General features: G+C 49.2%; 5 protein-coding genes and 1 long non-coding RNA gene across 9 annotated transcripts; 2 read left to right on the top strand and 4 right to left on the bottom strand.

The window, feature by feature from the left end:
• Positions 1-209: 209 nt before the first annotated feature.
• mstnb (myostatin b) lies at positions 210-3,521 on the top strand. Its single transcript, XM_061287528.1, has 3 exons — positions 210-739; positions 900-1,264; positions 2,005-3,521. The coding sequence occupies exons 1-3, from the start codon at positions 352-354 to the stop codon at positions 2,383-2,385; spliced, it is 1,134 nt and encodes a 377-aa protein (XP_061143512.1). The 5' UTR covers positions 210-351; the 3' UTR covers positions 2,386-3,521.
• Positions 3,503-6,987, bottom strand: LOC133160020 (uncharacterized). Its single transcript, XR_009715785.1, has 3 exons — positions 6,808-6,987; positions 5,667-5,999; positions 3,503-5,590 (listed from the first exon to the last, which is right to left on the bottom strand). It is a non-coding gene; the product is annotated as an uncharacterized LOC133160020 (long non-coding RNA).
• Positions 6,988-7,466: 479 nt separating this feature from the next.
• pms1 (PMS1 homolog 1, mismatch repair system component) lies at positions 7,467-15,419 on the bottom strand. 2 transcript variants are annotated; one of them, XM_061287505.1, is made up of 13 exons: positions 15,280-15,419; positions 14,581-14,715; positions 14,143-14,325; positions 13,818-13,920; positions 13,542-13,705; positions 12,050-12,166; positions 11,021-11,143; positions 10,806-10,955; positions 10,108-10,742; positions 9,162-9,629; positions 8,928-9,058; positions 7,950-8,110; positions 7,467-7,857 (listed from the first exon to the last, which is right to left on the bottom strand). In XM_061287505.1, exons 2-13 carry the CDS (start codon positions 14,710-14,712, stop codon positions 7,657-7,659), a joined length of 2,568 nt encoding a protein of 855 aa, XP_061143489.1. In that variant the 5' UTR covers positions 14,713-14,715; positions 15,280-15,419; the 3' UTR covers positions 7,467-7,656. The 2 variants fall into 2 exon arrangements, with proteins under 2 accessions (XP_061143489.1, XP_061143490.1); XM_061287506.1 differs by having other exon boundaries at positions 7,467-7,830.
• On the top strand, positions 15,277-17,360 carry ormdl1 (ORMDL sphingolipid biosynthesis regulator 1). The gene is made up of 4 exons (XM_061287540.1): positions 15,277-15,418; positions 16,161-16,340; positions 16,423-16,574; positions 16,638-17,360. Exons 2-4 carry the CDS (start codon positions 16,167-16,169, stop codon positions 16,771-16,773), a joined length of 462 nt encoding a protein of 153 aa, XP_061143524.1. The 5' UTR covers positions 15,277-15,418; positions 16,161-16,166; the 3' UTR covers positions 16,774-17,360.
• On the bottom strand, positions 17,357-19,813 carry adat3 (adenosine deaminase tRNA specific 3). The gene is made up of 2 exons (XM_061287531.1): positions 19,708-19,813; positions 17,357-18,428 (listed from the first exon to the last, which is right to left on the bottom strand). The coding sequence occupies exon 2, from the start codon at positions 18,397-18,399 to the stop codon at positions 17,437-17,439; it is 963 nt and encodes a 320-aa protein (XP_061143515.1). The 5' UTR covers positions 18,400-18,428; positions 19,708-19,813; the 3' UTR covers positions 17,357-17,436.
• On the bottom strand, positions 18,531-19,822 carry alkbh6 (alkB homolog 6). 3 transcript variants are annotated; one of them, XM_061287536.1, is made up of 3 exons: positions 19,708-19,812; positions 19,512-19,629; positions 18,531-19,420 (listed from the first exon to the last, which is right to left on the bottom strand). In XM_061287536.1, the coding sequence occupies exon 3, from the start codon at positions 19,413-19,415 to the stop codon at positions 18,702-18,704; it is 714 nt and encodes a 237-aa protein (XP_061143520.1). In that variant the 5' UTR covers positions 19,416-19,420; positions 19,512-19,629; positions 19,708-19,812; the 3' UTR covers positions 18,531-18,701. The 3 variants fall into 3 exon arrangements, with proteins under 3 accessions (XP_061143520.1, XP_061143519.1, XP_061143518.1); XM_061287535.1 differs by lacking the exon at positions 19,512-19,629 and having other exon boundaries at positions 19,708-19,822; XM_061287534.1 differs by having other exon boundaries at positions 19,512-19,709.
• Positions 19,823-20,073: the final 251 nt, after the last annotated feature.

The raw sequence follows: 20,073 nt of genomic DNA, 5'->3' as shown, positions 1-20,073 counted from the left end.
TGCCCATATTGTAGATGAAAATGGCGCACAAGCACATTACATCTTGTGCAAACAAGGTCAGGTTTGCTTCCGCTGGTTGCGCAATCGCCGGACGAAAAGTCAATCTATCCACAATCTGCCCGTGACCCAGACAGCCCCCCTCCGATCCATCCCTTTATGGTTTGACAAGGAAAGGAAAAAAAGTCATCATGGTTCAAAGTCATTGTTGGCCTGGCCAGCCAATCATCGTTTGGGCCGTCGCCTTAAAAAAAGCGTGTGCGTATAAAAGCGTGCGCGCTAATCAAGTGATGCCAATCAGTGTTTGGACTTGACTCCTAAAGCACGCGCGTGTTTTTTATTGTGGGCTGCACAATGCGTTTCTCTCACGTTGGCTTGACTTTGCTGCTGGTTTTGGCTGCCGTGCGCCTGTGCGAGCAGCAGACGCAGACACAGACGCAGACGCAGCAGTCCTCCGGCGGGCCGGAGGAAACGTCGGAGTCGTGCTCCACCTGCGACATGCGGCAGCAAATCAAAAGCATGCGTCTGAACGCCATCAAGCACCAAATCCTGAGCAAGTTGCGCATGAAAGAAGCGCCCAACATCAGCCGCGACGTGGTCAGGCAGCTCCTGCCCAGGGCGCCGCCGCTGCAGCAGCTGCTGGACCAGTACGACGTCCTGGGGGACGACAACCGGGACGTGGTCGCGGACGACGACGATGAGCACGCCGTCACCGAGACCATCATGTTGATGGCTACCGAACGTAAGTGTATCTCCAATTGGATTCTTGATCCGGTCCACCTGAAGTCGTGCACTTTGACGCGCGGACTTTCCTTTGATTTGGAACGAGCAGTAATTGATTCATGTCTGCTTGCACGAACGGAGAGGAAGGCAGCTCAGTAATCGATGAATGTCTCCTTCAGCCGAGCCGGCGGCGCAAACCGACGGCTGGCCCAAATGCTGCCTCTTCTCGCTGACACCCAAGTTCCAGGCGAGCCGCGTGTTGGGGGCGCAGCTATGGGTGCACATGCGGGCGGCCGAGGAGGACAGCGCCGTCTTCCTGCAGATCTCCCGCTTGACGCCGGACGGCGGGCGCCACGCGCGCCTGCGCTCGCTCAAACTGGACGTGAAGGCCGGCGCGGCTTCGTGGCAGAGCATCGACGTCAAGCAGGTGCTGAGCGTTTGGCTGCGCCAGCCCGACACCAACTGGGGCATCCACATCAACGCCTACGACAACGTCGGCAACGACTTGGCCGTCACCTCCGCCGAGCCGGGCGAGGAAGGACTGGTAAGATTCGAGGCGACTTTTGGATCAATGCAAAACGGCTCGCACAATTGCCTTCACTGTATTCTGAAGCCCAAAAAAAAAAAAAAAAAGCGATTAAAGGTTTCATACTGTTCTGACTGCGCCGCGTTTGGCAACTGCCGTCAGAGAAGCTGCAACCTGCACACCGGTTGTTCTACTTCCAAAGTGTTGCTCATGTAAAGTGCATTGGTTTGTTTGTATAATAATATAATAATTAAATAATAATAATAATAATAATAATAATCATCCTTCTCATCATATTCAATAACAACACTAATAATAATTGCCTGCTGCATGCTCAAATATGCTTATTTGAAACTATAACTTCATATTTATAGTGTTATATTCTTTTTTTATTGAAATATGTATTTCTAAGCATATTTTTAAATATGAACAATAACATGAGATTATTGTTTTTTTTTACCGACCAAAGCGATCACTTTTCTTGCAAAGATAACGTTTTTTTTCTCAGAAAAATAGGCAAAAATGTTTCCCCCTTTAAAATTTGCTATTGTAACATAAGAACCTTTCTTTTTTTTTTTTTAAATCGGCCAATTAGACACGCTAGTTAGTAGGGGTGGAACAAAACTGGATTTGACCAGAAAACCATTGGAACCCTAACCCTTACTGAATCGAATTGTTCCACTTTCCCAAAAAATGGATGCTCATCAACGGTGTTTCCACGTTTGTTTGTTTGTTTTTCTTTGCGCCTGTGTCTGCAGCTACCCTTCATGGAGGTGAAGCTGAGCGAGGCTCCGCGGCGCCTCCGCAGGGACTCGGGCCTGGACTGCGACGAGAACTCGCCCGAGTCTCGTTGCTGCCGCTACCCGCTCACCGTAGACTTTGAGGACTTCGGCTGGGACTGGATTATCGCGCCCAAGCGCTACAAGGCCAACTACTGCGCGGGCAAGTGCGAGTACATGCACCTGCAGAAGTACCCGCACACCCACCTGGTGACCAAGGCCAACCCCCGCGGCAACGCCGGCCCCTGCTGCACGCCCACCAAGATGTCGCCCATCAACATGCTCTACTTCAACCGCAAAGAGCAGATCATCTACGGCAAGATCCCGTCCATGGTGGTGGACCGCTGCGGCTGCTCCTGAAGCCCCTCCCCCCCGGCCCGTTACGAGAGAGTTGGGAGCCGATGAGAGGGGCCACCGCCCCGCAGACCTTTCCACCCCAAAACACCAATTGCGCTCTTTTTCCTGGTGCGGTTCGAGGCCCCGATAGGCCCAAAGCGCTCGGGCGGCTGGCTTACTGCCGCTTCCTTCCGAAGGAGACGCTAACCCAACTGGGCACATATCCGACCCAAGCAAAAACGTCATAAACGGTCGTCGAGCTTTAAACAAAACACTTTCAAGCTACTCTTGCAACATGATCATCAAAAAAAAAAATGTCTGACGCATGATTTGATTGAAAAGAAAATGACCAAGGTGTAGGAAACTCTCACACGCAACCCAGGCTAAACTTAACTTCTCCCCAACATCCAAAACCAGATGTATCGTTTTGACCTCCATATTTCGGCACTATGTTCCGTCAGTCTGGCCTAATGGTCCATTTTGCCGGCGAATGACGTTGAAAAATGACAGACCGAGCACGGACGGAAGAGGATCTTCCTTGGTCAGCGTAATTGTCACTAACCGGGTCAGGTGCCCACCTCTGCTTACTAACTTGCTTCTCCCAGACAAAGCTCGTCTGAGATTGTGATCACTGATCCAAACAGACTAAATTCTTCAATCCTGTGTCCATAATCACACAGTTGAAAAGACTTTCCAACCCGCTCTTGACTTTCTAATTTCCCCAACGTGTGGACTCAAAGCGTTGGTGGGGACGGACTCAAACGTTGTCGGCTTCCCGGCTCCGTTTTTCATCATCATCATCATCGTCGACGACATCACGACCGGATGCTTTTCCAAATCACACTCCATGGCAGGATTGAAAAGAACTCAAAGCGAAGGCACAAAGAATGCAGACAAAAGTGGATCTTGTCCGAACGTTGACATCCGAGTACTCGTCTGCGCAATGCGGTTGACACTACGGCACACCAAAAGGAAACAGTCGGTGGCTATGAAAATTGTAAAAAGTGATTTTTATATGTTGACATCATATACCTGCTTTTTTTTCTTTTTCTTTTCATAACCGCTTTGCGTACACACCAATCAAACTGCAATTTAACATGATGTAATGCAGCAACTCCGTATATCGTACTTATTTTACCAAATAAAATGTTTAGCTTGGCTTTTGGTCTTTTTGTTTTTAGCTAGCAGAAACGCCATCTTGGAATCAGTTGGAGTGACTTCCTTTTTGGCGGGCGTGGGCAATATTCTTCCCTGTCGTGTGTCACGTGTAGAAGACATTTGCCACTTTTCCCAAGGCGTGGCTTCCGTTCGACCCACAAGGCTCAACATTTGCAAACTGCGTCCAATAAAAAGCTCCATGTACGTGTCCCTCGTTTCCGCCCCTTGGGCTAATCGATATTGGAATTTTTTTTGCAGCTGTCGATTTACAAGCGGGCGCAAGGCTCGACTTGACGTACTCGAAGAGCTCGGCCTCAGCAGCTGAGAATCTGTATGTCTTCAACACATGCTGTAAACGGAGAAGACACGTGGCGCCGTGTGAGCGAAAGGAACCCGCAGGTCCTATCCACTGTACCTGATGGCAAAGGTGCAACTATGCTTTGAATCCCATGACTCAGCTATTTGCTTCTTGTCGCGGGCGGGCACGGCAGCCTAATGAGAGGATGTGAAGTGACAGCGTGACCTCTGGCGGGCCCGATTGAGACTGGACTTAGAGGGCAGGGCGACTTGAGCGCAGCCCCTGGAGAGTCGCTTCCTTTCCCCGCTGAGAGCTGGACCGCAGCCCGGCCACAAAAGCCTCGCTTTATACATTTTTGACATTTTGGCTTCTTCCTCCTCGAAGAGTGCAAAAAAGTGACTTGGAGTCACATTTGTCAGGGAGCGTCGTTATTTGAAATCAATTTGATACTTGAAAACAGATATGCATGCGTACCTTTGACTCCTTGAACAGAGGGCAATGACGCAACCGATGCGGAGTAGTAGCGAGATATTGCTCAACCGCGGCCTTCGAGTATCTCCAATGTGAAAAGAAACATCTTCTCATTTGACACAGGACAGAAAAACAAGTTTTAGTGTTGTTATCGAGCCAACCCGAGGCAGGAACGGTGTTTCTCGTCTCGCCCGGATGCCAGAGGGTCTTGCCACATCCAATATGGCCACCACTTGGGACCTGGGCTCTGATTGAAATGGATTTTGGTCGCTAATGGGGGTGACTGAGTGACGACCGGCAGAAACGGGGCCCGGCCCGGCCCGGCCCGGCCCGGCCCGTTGGAAACTTGAAAAGACTGCATGGCCTATTTTTGTGCGTTTGTCAGAAGAGCCAAAGCCAAAGCCAAACGCACGTCTGAGACCTTTCCCTCCGTCTTTCTCAAGAGAACTATCATTTTTATGATGATGAATATATTTGCTAAAACACTTGACGGGCAAACCAACCCAATGAGAGAGATCCTTGTCCTTGTCCGGCATCAGCCCAAAGGTCCAAAACGTCTCGCTAACATGGCAACTTTCTGTTTTGTCGGCGTGACCTATCGTCCCGAGCCAGGTTGAGGCGTCCTTTGCCGTTTATGACGGCCTGAGCGCAGCGACATCTGTTTTGACGGCGGGACTCTGGAGGACTGCATCCGCCAGTGACATTCCAACTCTTGACAGGTGAGGAAGTGAGAGTGTGAGAACAGGGAAGAAGGATGTTAGGGGATACGCCAGTGCTCCAAGACAGCTGGAGACCCTGTTATTGGACACAGGTCTTGTTGTCTAACATTAACAGAACTGGAATGGATGTGACCGGGACTCGGGGTTTTTTTTTTTTTTTTTTTTTTGAATGTTCAACAATATATTTGTTTAGGGACGCTCAATAGTCATAAAAGCAGCGTTTGGGCTTTGACTTCCTTTTTTTTGCATGTTTCCTGGTCATGGCCTCATTTTTAGAATTGATTCTTGAAAAGACATGAAGCCTTAACAAAGTTGAACTCGAGAGAGAATTGAAAAGAAAAGGCATTTTGGGAATCCATCCGAGTGCTTACCTTGCCCTGGCTGACTTTGGTGCAGCCATTTGGTGGAGTCTTCATGAAGCTAGCATGGCTGCTTTTGGAAGGTTGGGGCAGAACGTGCTCCACTTGTGTCTTCCCGCCTGGCACTTTGGAGATTTTTGCCGCCGTTGTCACAAATGGTAATGTCTTAAACAAGCCGAGGCCGGTCCGGAGCGACGGCCTGTTTGTTTCGATCCCTCCCGGGTCTGCGGAAGGCAATGAAAAGTCATAAAAGCAACGCAGGACATGATAACGGCCAGATGGCCAGCTGTTGAACGCTACCTGTCTTCGCCTGAAGGAGTGATTTATCCTTTCCGTCGGCTGGCCGTTTGCTTTTTCACTTAGGGAGAAGGAATCACTATTCCTACGTGGACACTGACAGTCACCTCGGGGACGCCGTCCGATGATTTATGACTTTGTACAGCCACTGGAAGTTTGGACGCAAACTCAGTGTCCACTCCAGAAGGGTTGACAATATGAATCACCGTCCACGGAGGGGTTAAAGGGAGCCTTCGGAAAGAAAAAAAAAAAGCCCTCCTGCCCCCCGAGCCGGCCCAGGTCCAAGGCCGCGACCCCCTTGGGAAGAGACGTGACGGTGTTGAAGAATAAATGTTCCTGTAAGAGAGGCCAAGAGAGGGCAGATTATGGAAAGCTGCTGTCAGGAGATGATATGCGGCGCGCTCTCCCAACGCAAGACGGATGTGCTGGACTCTCAGCTATGCGTCAAGCGGGATTTGCAAATCTCCCAAATAGCATTCGTGCCTATAGTTTGTGCGCAATGCCTTTGCAAGAGATGCAAATGATGCTGGACCCAACCAAAAATCAACCTTTTCTTTTCTTTAAATAAGAATAAAAGAAGCAGCCCAATGGACTTAGCAACATCTCTGCTGATTGTCATTTTGTTTCATGTAAAAATGCTTCTTTTTAAAGGTAATGAATGAGTTACATCATAAAAATGAAATATTTTGCTATCATTCATTGTGGCATACTTAGACTGTATTAATCGCTGCAATTAAATTGAGGGAGGGATTCAGCAACTCTCTTTTTTTTTTTTTTGTAATATATATTTGAAGTCACAATGTGAAAAACGATTCCATTTAACGACGCGTCATGCGCGTCAGCTTATTCACACGGTTGCAAAGTGTCACATTTGTAAACAAAAACAGGTGCTCCAATTAAAGCCAGGCACGGCTCCGAAAATAGACGGCACACGCCGTTTAATATAGATTCACGTCTTCATTTTAGATTTGATGACTGGAATCAAGAAAAAGCTCAGCGTAAGCAAACCTCGGCTCGCGCCGAACGCTTCCCGAGAAGTGGCCCAAATATTGCATTCTGCAAATCTGCTCAATGGTAAGGGAGGAGATGTGACAGGTGGCGGCGTCAAGACAGCTGGCAAAAGGCAGCACCTCGCACTGCTGACCTTTGAATCCTTCCCAAATACCGGGATACGGCCCTCGGGCGATAAGGCCAGCGCGTCGGGAGCAGATTCCGCCGCCGCCGCACGCATTTGCTGACACGAGAAGCTCGGGCGCGTGTTTGCGAGAGTTTGACGCGGTGGCGGCAGCGAGGGACCAAGCGGCCCTTGCGTGGCCTGCAGCAATGCTGGAGCCATACGGAAGAGGAGACCTCTCACGCTTTGACCTTTTCGCCGGCCCAACTATAATATTATCCTAAGATAAGCGATCGGATTGCACTTTTTCCCCTCGGGGGATCGGATGTCCTCCACGGGGCGGGGAGTGAAAAGCCACCGGTGGCCAAGGAGATTATTTCTGCGCAAGTCCGATGCGGCCACCTCATCAAACCGGCAGGCTTCCCATTTCATGTTTTGCTTGAACATTTGTTTTAAGGTGCTGCTACTTGCAGGCCTTGCCGATATCAGCCACCAACACCAAAGTCTCGAAAAGGAAATACAAATCCCGCCAAGTCCTCCTCGGCAGTAGGTGGCACTGTACCGTGACAGTTTGACCCATCGGCTATCATCATCTCCATCAGAAAGAAAGATTTGATGCTGCCATCTGACAGAGCATGTGTACCTAATGAAGTGAATGTTCGTATGGAAACAAACTAGGACGTCTTGGCTACTTTACAGAGCTTTATTACATTTACCACGTGACAATTTTCCTTCAATGACATTTTAGCATCCATCTGCAAAAGTCTTCAAGGGGGAGCCATAATTGTTTATGTCATGTCCTGCACGCTCCGTAATAGTACATCGTCAAATTGATGGTTAGTTGTAAACAATGATGTGTTCATGTTTAAAATACTACCTTCACAGTTCCAAAGGTTGAAAAAGTCCTTTGGCCTGGCGCTCCGTCTGAGGGACGTCACACAGCGGCTGGAGGAAAGGCCTTCCGTGCAAACAGGTGCGCTCGCTCTCACCGAGCTGCTCTTGCATCCGTCTCAGGATGTCCTCCACGTCCTCCTCGGACAAACGCGTCGGCATCTGTCGGGCCAGTCGCACGGCTTCGGTCTGCACGTACCAGAGGGCCGGCCGGATTCACCTACCGCCGCATTTGGGCTCTGGATATTGCCCGCCGTCAAGGTCCTTTTTTTTTTGCTCACCTGCAGGTAGTTGGAGACTTTGAGCGGGCGACACTCCTGGACGGATTCGGCCTTCCTGCGAAGAACCGCCGTCACGATCTCCCCGAGGTCCTCTAAGCCCAGGAAAGGCACGCAGTCGGCCAGCGCCGTCACTTCCAGATGTCCGTCGGTGGACACGGCGCCTGGCCGAGATGAGTGGAAAACCGGCATGAATATATTTGCGGACGAAGATTCTATCTCCGGGAAATCATAATAAATAAATATTGTGATTTACAGCTTGGCCGCCGACCAAGTCAAACCGCCGAGGGCCAAATGGAGTGTTAAATGACTAATAGAAGGCCCAGAAGAGCAAAAGGAAGCGGGGGGAAAAAAAAGACGGCCTGTCATTTAAAGAGGAAATATCACAAATCACGCAAATGTATATTTCTGACGCGAGGCCAGTGTTTTAGTTTGCATTCCAAGAAGCGACTATTCCAAGAGCCCGTGTCCGTCCGAGCCACTGAGGCAACACACCCCGCCGGGAGGTGGCTGGCAGCGAGCGCTGAAAATTCCTCAAATTCTTTCAAAGGGCAATCATTGCCATCACCTGCACGCTGGGCTACAGACCCGCTGAAAAGGTCGCCGCGGCGGCGGGCAAAACACCAACTCGCACTGCGGCAACAGAAACAAGCAAAAGTCACGGGAAGCTAATCCCGCTAATGAAGACAAAATGCTGCCAAACACTGACTGCTGAGCGGCCATTATGTTATGAAAGGTTTGCTGCCATCAGGTCATGTTACAAGAAACTTGAAGTCAGTCATTCTTAAAAGATTAATGCTAAAAAAACAAACAAAAACCGCAGCCAACTTGCTTTCGTTTGAAAGAAGAAGAGGAATATTCAGAGCCACTATAGAGCCTTGACTTTCTTTTCATCTGAAATGCGGCTGCAGCCATGCCCGCCGCAGGTTATTGATCCCGTTAACAAGCGATCAAAGCTTTCTCCACTGCCGTTTGGTTCACCTGGCGTGACTCTGATTTGAAATCCGTTGGCCACGAGTCTCGGGTCGGAGATGAACATCCTGCCGTTGACATCGGGGCTGGCTTTCTCCATGTTGCGCAAAGTCTCCATGTAGTCCCGTCCCCCTAAACCTCTGCACGGGGGACAATGGTGCAGCATCAGCAACGTTCATATTCTGCCATTTCTAATTTGCATTGTTGGAGGGTGGCCAGCGGCGTTTGCGAGTGATGCGTTACCTTTCTGTTACTTGCAGAGCCTTTTGCAGAGTGACCGCTGGAACCATTTGATTCTGCAGGAGTCTCTTCAGCAGCAAGCTCTCCTGGACCCGAAAGGGGTTTAACAACATCAGCCTCTGACCACGTAAAATGATCCAGACGCTCTGAGAGGGCAGTCGGTTTATAAGTCGGAGGCCCCGCGGCGGCGGCGGCGCCGTGTTCCGGGTCGCCCAGAGGCGCCGGAGCCGTGCGCCCAGGCCGGACACGCAACAAGGGAGGGGTTGCCAGGGCTTCGGACTCGGGCTCCGGGGCTTCTTCTGAGGCGGCGGAGCTGAGAAGAGCTCGTCCAGCAGCTGCTGGTTGGACAGCGGCGTCTTGCGCTTCCGAGCCAGAGCGGGGCTGCCGCGCTTCTCTTTCCAACCGCCGGCTAGTTTGGCAGCGCAAGTGCGCTGGTGGTGCTCCTGGTGCTTTTGGGCCTTCTCCTCATACCTGTGAAATACAGACACCCAAAAAAGGGACTGAAACCTGAAATGCATGACAAGCCGGCTTCTTTTGTCAAGAGTGTGCTGACCAATGTCACGTTGAGCAGCAAAGCAGGTTCGTCTTCGGAAACATCCTCCAAACGATCAGATATGAAACGATGACAAATGAGAGTGACGAGGCCACAATTTTGAGACCGGCTTTTTTTTTTTTCCTTCTTCTCTCTCTTGCCACTAAATGACTCCATCCCTGGCTAACTTGACAAACGTTAAATCCTTTGACTCGCAGGGGGGCCGAAAGGGGTCAAACGCTAAGGCTCATTACGTCCATGTGTTGGCTGCCAACTCTGTTCTTGACAAGCCAACTTTGTGTCACTTCCCTGAGCACCGACCGGTGAAGTAAGTGTGGATGAACGCAAACAACGGTGAGAAGCGGCAAATGTCACGCTCGTCTTTCGACAACAACCCTTTGAGCTTTTCAGACTTACGTCTTGCGCTCGTCCTCCACGAGCTTCTTCCACCTGTCGTCGATGGCGTCGCTGATCTCCTTTAGGCTGGCGCTCGGTTTCCCCCTCAGAACTTCCACGCGAGCTTCCTTCTCAAACAGGGCGGCGGGAGACAGCGGCGCTCTCATCGTCCGGTTGCTGATGAGGTCAAAGGCGGTCAGAGCCGCTCGCTTTTCTGTGATGACGTTGAACGTCTTTTTGTTTGTCTCCGTCTGCTCGGCGGCTTGATGGATTCTGACCGGCTGCAGGGGCTCTCCCGATACCGGGTCTGTCAGCGCCGTGCCCCTACTCCAGTCTTCCGCCGATATGCGCGGTCCGCTCGCGTCCGCCTCGAGTTCTTCGGGGACTTCACTTGGCACGTGTCCAGTTTGGTCATCACCCAGAGAGAAGTTGGAATCGAATCCGTCGGGCGCCCGGCCGACACTCCGGTCCTCCGGCGCCGAGGAGCTACCGTCGGAAGCCCGCCCGCTCGGTGGCGCGGTGGCATCCTCCGGTTCTCCGGCGGCAGATGGCAAAGATGAGGTACCGCGGCCGATCTGCTCGGCCGGAGCGTGGCAAGCGGGCCGGTACCCGTAGAGCGAAACCAGCAGTGCTTCCAAGGCGGTAAACAAGGCTTCCTGAAGGCAAAGAGAGACGTGATGGCCGCTCTCATTCGTCACTTTTGAAGCTTCCCCAAATACCTTGTTGTGGAGAAGAACCTGGGTCTTGTCAGGCGTGAGATTGACATCTACCGCCGAGGGGGAAACGGTGATTTCCAGCGTCAGGATAGGGTAGCGCTTTTGCGCCGACTCGTCCGCCGCATACTGCGCGGCGTAGTGTTGGCGAAGTAGCTGACGACGGAACACAAATTGAAAAGAAGAGAATAACGCTAAGAGTGTTGCATCCAGGAGCAGACCTTCATGATGTCCTTATGGTGGACGGGTCGATCGTTGACGAATATGAACGTTTTGTCTGGAACGCAAGTGCTGGTCAAAGCGACGTCTGCTCCCGGCTTGGGGAAAAAACCCTCCAGAAGAATCTTCAAAGTACAGAGAGGCAAAGAAAACACGTTAAGGTGGCTTACAAAGGACACGGTCAACATTTGGACACACCTGGGAGCAAAACTTGGACGGGTGGCCATAAAATCCAACAATCCTCCTCAAACGGCCATTTTGAAAGCAAGCTTGTAAGACATTACGAGGCACTATGAACCTCGTATGGATTCCAGGTGGCCGGGCTTTTTATGCCCACGGCCTCGGGCTCATTATTTGCAGTGCTCGTCAATAAACCAAGTAGGCTTTCATTTGGGGGCCACATGTGTTCCTCCTCCTCCTTTCTGCTCATTACGATCACTTTACGGCAACACAAAAGGCGACTCCTTGCCCTCCCTCCGAGGGCGCTAAGTCGAAGGGAAGATGGCGTCAAACGGTGGCCGCGCTCAATTGCCATTGTCCGCCCCCTCGATCACCGACAAAGTGGAGAAAAATCTCCAAAGGTCGATCTCGTAACGGCGGCGACTCGACAACGGGCAAAAGAGAAAAATGAGGTGCTGCTCCATATCTGTCAGAGCGCATTGGTGGTGAACACGCCACCTAGCGCGATTACCGCTCAAAGCGTAATTCACTTAGCGTCAGCACAACAAACTTAGCTAACAAAGAAATGGAAGGAGAAGTTGGCGGGCATCCAACTGGGCACATTTGCTGGCTCCAGACCAGCGCAGGCTTCTTGGCTATTAGCTCACGCTCGGCTATAACGTGGACTTTCATCCATCTTCTATAGACAATCTCCTTGTTATGCTTCCAGCCGGATTGATTTCCAGCCGGCTTCATCACGTGCCGTGTCAATGGGTGGAGGATGCGCATCCGCTCATTTCTCCCCAATCTTTGCCAGGGTCAAATGAATGGAGTGAAACCATAGGCTTAATATTAAGCAGACGCTTTCCAACCTCTGCTTGCTCTTGACGATGGTGACACGGGAGCAGGTTAGCAAGTGTGCTGGAGCCCAGCGTAGCCAGGAGGGCGCTCTTGCGGTCGGCCGCCTTGGCCTTCTGCCACACCGCCACCTGGAACAATGGGACACCCGTGCAACGTTACCTTTGCCATCCCTAAAACAAACAGAAATAGCAGGAGAAAGCCAAGCACGCCTTCAAAAAAACAATTGAGCGGTGACATAAATATTGCGAGCAAAATCCACCCTTTCCTTGTTTGCGTGAATTAAAAATAGGAATACTTTTTTCGTTCACATGACCTATTTGAGGAATGAATTAAACAGGCCTGGGGGTCTAACTGACTCACGACCGTATTTGCTGTTTCTGAGAAGCGAATGAAAGAGCAGCCAGGCAATAAACAAAGCAAACAAAAACAAAACTTCCTATTGCAATTGTCAAAGGTAATAATAAAACAGAATCAATGTGGAACTAAGCACCTGATCTTTGACATTAAGTTTGACGTGAATAACTTCTTCTTTCTCAGTTCAGTTGCTGCAGTTGAGATGCTCGCGCATCAGCGATTTGACGTACAGTTAGCAGATGAAAACGGATCGCTCCTGTAAACAGCTCGTAAAGAAACCGTGAAACATGACACACGGCCCGCTTGTAAAGGATAGGGGCCGGCCAGAGCCGAATGTACCAAATGGGGGCATTCGTTACTCATCGTTAACAACCTGGAAAGGCATTTCTAGGAACGCCGTGCACGTCGGCGCTGCCGTACCCTCTCGCTGACCCGCGGCGCAGCCTACATCCACGCGGCCTGAAACTCAAACTGCGGCTGACTTCAGCAACTTACTCAAGCGTCAGAATCGGCTAAATCCGAGTTGACGCTCGCTCACATTTGCGTTTGCGAGCGCCTCACGGCCGTGATTAGCTACGCCGAGAAAGGCTGCGGTAAAGTCAACCTACTCACTCCTGTGCCAAGAGCGAGGAAACGCAGCAAATCCAATCAGCCTACTTGAAAAAGATTCAAATAGACATTCAAAATCAAACATCAACAATAAAATTGACTGCGTAACCAACCAAGATGACTCAATCAATTATTTAATGTCTTCAAATAATCTGGGAAATATTTATACACCGCTGCATGTATGCGACGACATTTCTCTCACGTGAGAAAAGAGAGGAAATATACAGAAACTATACTAGCAGTATTTTGTTACATACTGTAAATTGCTAACTTTCATTCTTCTCCGTGTACGGAATCGAAAACATGAGAAGGATTCCGAGGACACCTTGTGGCAGTACTCACTTGTAACATGTCTAAGCCTCATGGTCTGTTTCTTGGGCAAAAAAAGAAACTTTGTGTGTTAATATTCAATCGACAAAGCGTAAAAATTGCTCGACTTTTAAACTTCATAACGCCAAGGTTACACTAAACAGTGACATCCACATTTGAGTTTTCCGCATAGGCTGTGTTAAAAGGTGGTGATAGAAGATGGAGGCTTACCTTGTTGTGTGCGAGTGTGAGTCTCAACTGGGGTTTTATGATGGCGTAGGCCACCAGCAGGTCCTGCATCTTTTTCAATTCGTCCTTGCACCTCTTCACCGACGAATAGTATTGTCGTCTCACGGGAAGGTTCTTGAAAAGTTTCATGACGCTAACCGTTGTACCTGTAAAACGCGTCATCCACAATCATCAAAGAAGACATAGCATTGAAGAAGAAAAAAGTTTCATGGTTTTCAAACAATCGATGACAAAATTAAATATTAAATGATGCCTTGCCTTGGCCAAAGTGAGTTGGCTTCTGAGAAACGATACTGCCTTGGGCGTTAAGAGAGTACTGGGTGCTGATGTCATCGTTCTCGCTCTTGGTAGTGATGGTAACCTGGAGCGAGATCATAAAAATAACACCGAGGCAAACACAGAAAACCATAATCAAAGCGTGTCAAAAAATAAGCAGCAATAAAATGTAATAAAGATGTGGTTGTGTAAAACTACATTGCATACAATTATTTGATTAATCAAAGGTCTAATCAACAGAATACTTCATTTAATGCTCAATATCACACACGACAACATCTAAATTCAAACCCTGTGAGCCTCTAACCTCTGCCACGGCGCAAACAGAGCCAAGCGCCTCGCCCCTGAAGCCGTACGTCTGGAGGCGCTCCAGGTCCTCGTGGCTATGGATCTTGGAGGTGAAATGGCGCACGGCCATGACAGGGGCGTCGGCGGCTTTTATTCCACTGCCGTTGTCGCGAACCTCGATTCGATCCAGGCCGTAGTTCTCCTACGGTAGCAAATCAGAGAGAATTTCCATATGCTTTTTGTGCAAGGCAAGCTGCGTCGATTTGCAGAAGACTAAGAACGAGTTTTCACTGGTGGAGGCAGCACTTCAGAAAATTCTCAATTAGCGTGTGAATCACTTGAACTGATCTAACCCTACTAATCTAGACACACAATTTCAAAAGCCCACGTTCAGACATATTTCGAAGAAACACGGAGCTCACTGAAGAATGACAGTTGTGTCATTTCACTCATGTACCAGTTTGATGTCAATGATTGAAGCTCCAGCATCGAGTGCGTTCTCAAGCAGTTCTTTCACTACATTGGTCATCGAAGTGATGACCTGTGAGCTGGACAAGAGCCGCACGGTATCTGCGGGCAGCTGCTTCATGACCTAAACGATACAAAAACAATGTAGATGTACTACTTGTGACTGAAGGGGGACCATGTGTCGCAATATGATGACGTCATGTATTCATGCTATTTCGAAGCTAAATATTGACTGACTGCGGTCGCTGCGACAGTTTGAAAGCAACTAAGGCGTTGATAAATAGTCACGCGGATATTCACACGTTACTACCAAGCCTGAATGTTACATAAAATAAAAATGGTCCGGTGTTAAATCGCCTCGTTTGGGGTCTGCATCATAAACAAACACGGAAACTACTTCCCCGGTTAACTAAGAGCTTGATTGGTTGAAACAGAAAAGTAGGCGTTACTCACATTTAATCTTTACCCAGAATTGAAACTGCAAGGCACGTGATAATGGCAATTTCATCTTTGTTAGGCGTTAATACTAAATGCAATAAAAAAATGCACGTACTTTTACAATATAAAATAATGTAGAGTGCATGTAAATTTAATACAATCACGCACTATTGGCCCGAATGTAAACTTGTATTTGCCTGCGAGTCATCTAATAACAATGCATGACGTCAAGCATGCGGTCTCCACCTACTTCCGCTTTGTATCTCACTGCGCCCGTCGCCGTTGGCTAAGTGAAGCACATCAACAAAAACAACAAGGTTGTTTTCTTTTCCCCTCCGTTGCAGATCGCCAAGCACTTCAAGCTCTTCCTCGACTCGCTGCAATAACCTGTAAGTGTCCGGGACCTTTGGATTTCCATTTTTCACCTAATCGAACGAAAAGTACATTTACACACCATCTGCTACACATCGACAGTCAGATTGTCTACCGCTAGATGCGAAACACTACACAAAATGTATATTTCCACTTAGTAACAATGCAAAATAACTGAATTGCCATTATATCTCAGATGTTTGTTCCAGTTCTGTCAATTGTGACGCACCGATCTTATCTAACATCTGTTGGCCCGAGTTGTGTCATTTGTTTTTTGTTACATGTTTTTTTTTACGTCATTTTTACATCATGAAAAGAGCACGTATAAATAAACCGATTTTAAAACAATTAGTGGTTAGTTCAGTGGCTCACGTTGGAGAGATTGCTTGTTTTGTTTACTAAACCTCTAAATCGTTCATAGTTGACAGGGATTCTAAAAGCATCCAGATGTCTTTTTTTCCTCTAAGTCAATTTAATCTCCAATGTAACAGGTTTCACTTTGTGTTGTTGATAACAGTGCAAGCATTCATCCAAGCTGGAAGCTGAAATCGGGCCAGGGAGCAAAGTTCAACAAGACTGGCTAGTTTAGTTTCTTGGTATCAGATTTTGGGCGAAAGTTGAAGTCTGGAAATTCTTTGGACCATTTATGTCATGGTTTCAAAATAGTGCCCCGAATGTCTTATATTTGGAATCGTTCTTCATTAGTATGTCCTGGAAAGCTAAATTATTATTATATTATTGTGTGTGTGTGTGTTCCAGAGCAGAATGAATGTGGGTGTGGCACACAGCGAGGTGAACCCCAACACGCGGGTCATGAACAGTCGCGGCATCTGGCTGAGCTACGCGTTGGGCGTGGGGATCCTTCACGTTGTGCTCCTGAGCATTCCCTTCTTCAGCGTGCCGCTGGTGTGGACGCTCACCAACGTCATCCACAACTTGGTGGGAAGAACACAGCTGCCACTTCCATTTTGCCTTAACGTTCCTTTGGTGGTTTTAACAAGCTCCTTTCGTCACGCTGCAGGGAATGTACGTGTTCATGCACGCGGTAAAAGGGACGCCCTTCGAGACCCCCGATCAGGGCAAGGCCAGACTTCTCACGCATTGGGAACAGCTGGATTACGGCAGACAGTTCACATCCTCCAGAAAGTTCTTCACCATTTCCCCCATCATCCTGTAAGTTTGTCAGCTAGCATCCAATTCTTCACGGTCGGTCTTACTGTCTTGTTTTGTTCCCAGTTACTTCTTGGCGAGCTTCTACACCAAGTACGACGCGATGCACTTCTTCATCAACACGGCGTCGCTTCTCAGCGTGCTCATCCCCAAGCTACCGCAGCTGCACGGCGTGAGACTCTTTGGGATCAACAAGTACTGAGTCCTTCTCGACGGTGTCTTTCCTCTTGGCGTGTTACGCAAAATGCAACACGTGGCGCAATTAGGAGATCAGTGAGAGAAAAACTTTTGTAATCACGGGAGCTTCTGAGGACCGTGTCATTTTTAAGTCAAAGCTACATTTGAGTCATCTCCATGAATGCAGTTTTAGTTGGGTCTGACCCGGGCTGGCCCAGGTATCAGCAAAGTGATTGTTTATGTTTGTTATTCTCCGACCTGAATTGACAAGCTGACGCTCAGTTTGTTGCTTTTAACCACGGCAATACTTCAAATGTATTATTTCCCAGCAAACAAAAATGTTTACCTCTGTCAAGACTGTCAAATTATTCCCCATTAACTAACATAATGGAATTTATACTGTTAAACTACGTATATATGTATGTGTGTGTATTTATATATTCTATGAATACTTTAAGTCAATCACTGGGCGGGTGTTTCGTGCATTTCTTTTGAGAATGTGAACGTTTTTGTGGTGTAAAATGGTATTGTGGAAGTGAGGGAAATGTCGTCTTATTGATTAAAGAAAGTTGAAACTTCATGTATCCTATTAAATTGTGCAATTCAACAATTGTTCCGGGCGTGGCCCATTTTCTTTGTCGAACTATTTCAAAACTACACATTGTATAAAAGTCCAAAAATATACATTTCAAAGAGACAATCCCTCCAGCTCCTCGCACTCTTGTCCCATGACTCCTTTGTAAACGTCAAAGCGATGGTTCAGGTCTTTCAGCGCATGGAGTTTGAACTTAGTCCCCAGCGCTCCGTCAGCAAAGGCCGCCCCGTAGAAGACGCGAGCGATCCGCGAGTGGACCAGCGCCATGGCACACATGACGCAGGGCTCTCTGGTCACGTACAGGTCGTAGCCGGTGCAGATGTACGGCTGCTCGGCCGAGTCCGAGGCGGGTGTAGAGCGGCAAGCGGGGTAGGAGTCCCACCGGTGGCGACCGCCGCCTTGCCCTCGGCCCACCAAGTCGATGCACACCATGACGGCGTGATGCAGAGGCCGTCGCCCTCGACAATCGTGGCCCACTGCCACTATTCTCTCATTGAGCGGGTCTACCACCGCGGCCCCCACGGCCTCCATCCCCAAGGCTTTCCCTTCTCGGGCGGCGGCCAAAGCCACCGACATGTAAGCGTGCATTTGGGCCTTCTGAGCCGGGCCGAAGGACTCTCCTCGGAGGGCCTCGGTCACCTGTTTGTCTTCCTTGAAGGCGGTGGGCCAGTGCTTGCTTGCTAGCTCAAATTGGGGTCTGGTCAAAGGAGGGCGGACGGGGACCTTGACCACAAAGGGTTCGCCCAGCCCGTCACATCCGACGCACAACAAGTCCAAGTCTGGAACTTTACTGACGGGACACAGGAGGATTTCCAGTGAGGGAGGGCGGCCATCCCGGGCCGCGGCGGGCCGAACCCTCTTGAGGTGCTGGAGACCCCTCAAGGGGTAGCGGTCGTTGAGTTCTCCGACCAATCGGGACGTCGCTCGCTTGTCGAGGACGGGCGCGGCAAAGAAGTCAATCATCTCTACGGCATAAGTCTGCTCGTCCGACAGGACGGGGTACGCCGTCCAGGAGTCGGACGCCTCGCTTTTCCGCCGCTTGCTCGCCGGTTCCATTTTATTTTCTTTGTTTTGTTTATGTCCTCCTGTCAGACCAAATTGGAGCAGGTTAGCGTCGGCACACGGCAGCGGGACTGGCCAGATTCTAGTCTCTCGGTTCATTGATACAAAAATGCAATTTGACAGAATTGTTTGATTTCACGCTTTTATTTTTTTCATGTTCAAGTCAAAATGACAATGAAGTTTATCTGTCATGATGCAGAAAGATTTGAGTTCACACATTTCCATGATCCAAATTCACTTAATTTCCACTATATGACAAAAGTTAAGCCTTCACGTGGTCCACTGTTTTCCTTCGATCACCTCCGCCCAAGGAGCAGCTTGGTCTTCAAGACTTTGGGGACGTGTCGAATGGTCAGCGAAACTCTGGTCCCTCGAGTCAGCGTCTCGCCCGGCCGGGCCACAGCTCCGCGCAAGTTCAGCACCTTGTCAGTCAGAACGTCCATCTCACGAGCTCCGATGCCGTGGAGAAGGTTCTGGTACGCGTCGTCCTGAAGCACCAACAAGCTGCGTGGCCTCAACAGCAGGGAGAAAAGATGCCGGTCCTCCTCCAATGTGGTGACGGCGTTATCGTCGCCCTCCAGCCGGCTGACGGGCATGTAAAAGTCCAAGAGGCCGTGCGAACCCAGGGTGACAGTTGTGACCGTTGGGTGGTACAGGGGTCCGTCCTCGTGGGGCATAATCCCCTCTCCTGGTTTGTACTCGTTCACTAGAACGTGGTTGGCCGTTTTCCCATCGAAAGCCCCGTGCGAAGAAACTTTCTGGCAATAATTGTCAAGCCATGCGGGGATCTTCTCCTCCAGCATCCCTTTGGGATGTGGCAACCCTCCCCAGTTCTGCAGCCTCCTTCCAGACAACTGGGTCCACTTGGGTTTGGGGGACTGGTAGACCTGCTGCAGGAGGTAGGCCTCCTCCTCAGCAGATATGAACTCAGGTATGTAATAGACTGTCGGGGGGGCACCGGGCACGACAAATTGTCTCAATTCCTGGGAAATAGATGTCGGATGTTCCATGTCTCCTTGAGGGCGAAATTATATGGAAAAGTTGGCGATAAAAACTCCGTTCAAAAAAAGTGCAGACACCATCACGAGGGAGTAGGAAGCACAAACCCAAAACGTTGCAGCAATACGGTAGCTGAAGTGAGGAACATGTCTTTATTCCATGACAGTCTGCCAACAACTGTGGCTAGCTCGATATTGTCATCGAAGAAACAAAGACAGCATGATCCTGAGGTCCGCCATAAAATATAGCCATAACGTCGCATTGATAAGCAGCATGAATAAAGTTACTAATAAGTATCCTTACCTTCGTTTGGACATCAATTTGATGATTCTCCAGCGCAAAAAGAGCCAATTACAACGTGACTCAAGCGGCGGTGACTTGGTACAGCTGACTAAAGCGTCCCCCCCTCATCTAAACGGAAATGACGTATTATAACGCCATCCCCCTTGACCATGTGACACCGCTAGGGCATAAAAAACAACAAAATCGAAGTAATTAAAGAAAAATACCATACTTTTGTAAATGCTCTCCTGGGTTTATTTTTATTATATCTTATTTATTGTTTATATTATTTTATGTCCTAATAAATGTCGCTGTGCTAACAAGATACCCCGGCACAGGAGATGGAGGGAACAGGAAACGAAGAAGAAGACGAATAATTCATCACTA

This window comes from Syngnathus typhle, linkage group LG9 (genome assembly GCF_033458585.1).
Source record: "Syngnathus typhle isolate RoL2023-S1 ecotype Sweden linkage group LG9, RoL_Styp_1.0, whole genome shotgun sequence".
In the NCBI taxonomy this organism is placed as follows: domain Eukaryota; kingdom Metazoa; phylum Chordata; class Actinopteri; order Syngnathiformes; family Syngnathidae; genus Syngnathus; species Syngnathus typhle.
The sequence above is the reverse complement of the archived record's forward strand: the minus strand, read 5'-3'. Positions and strand labels throughout refer to the sequence as shown.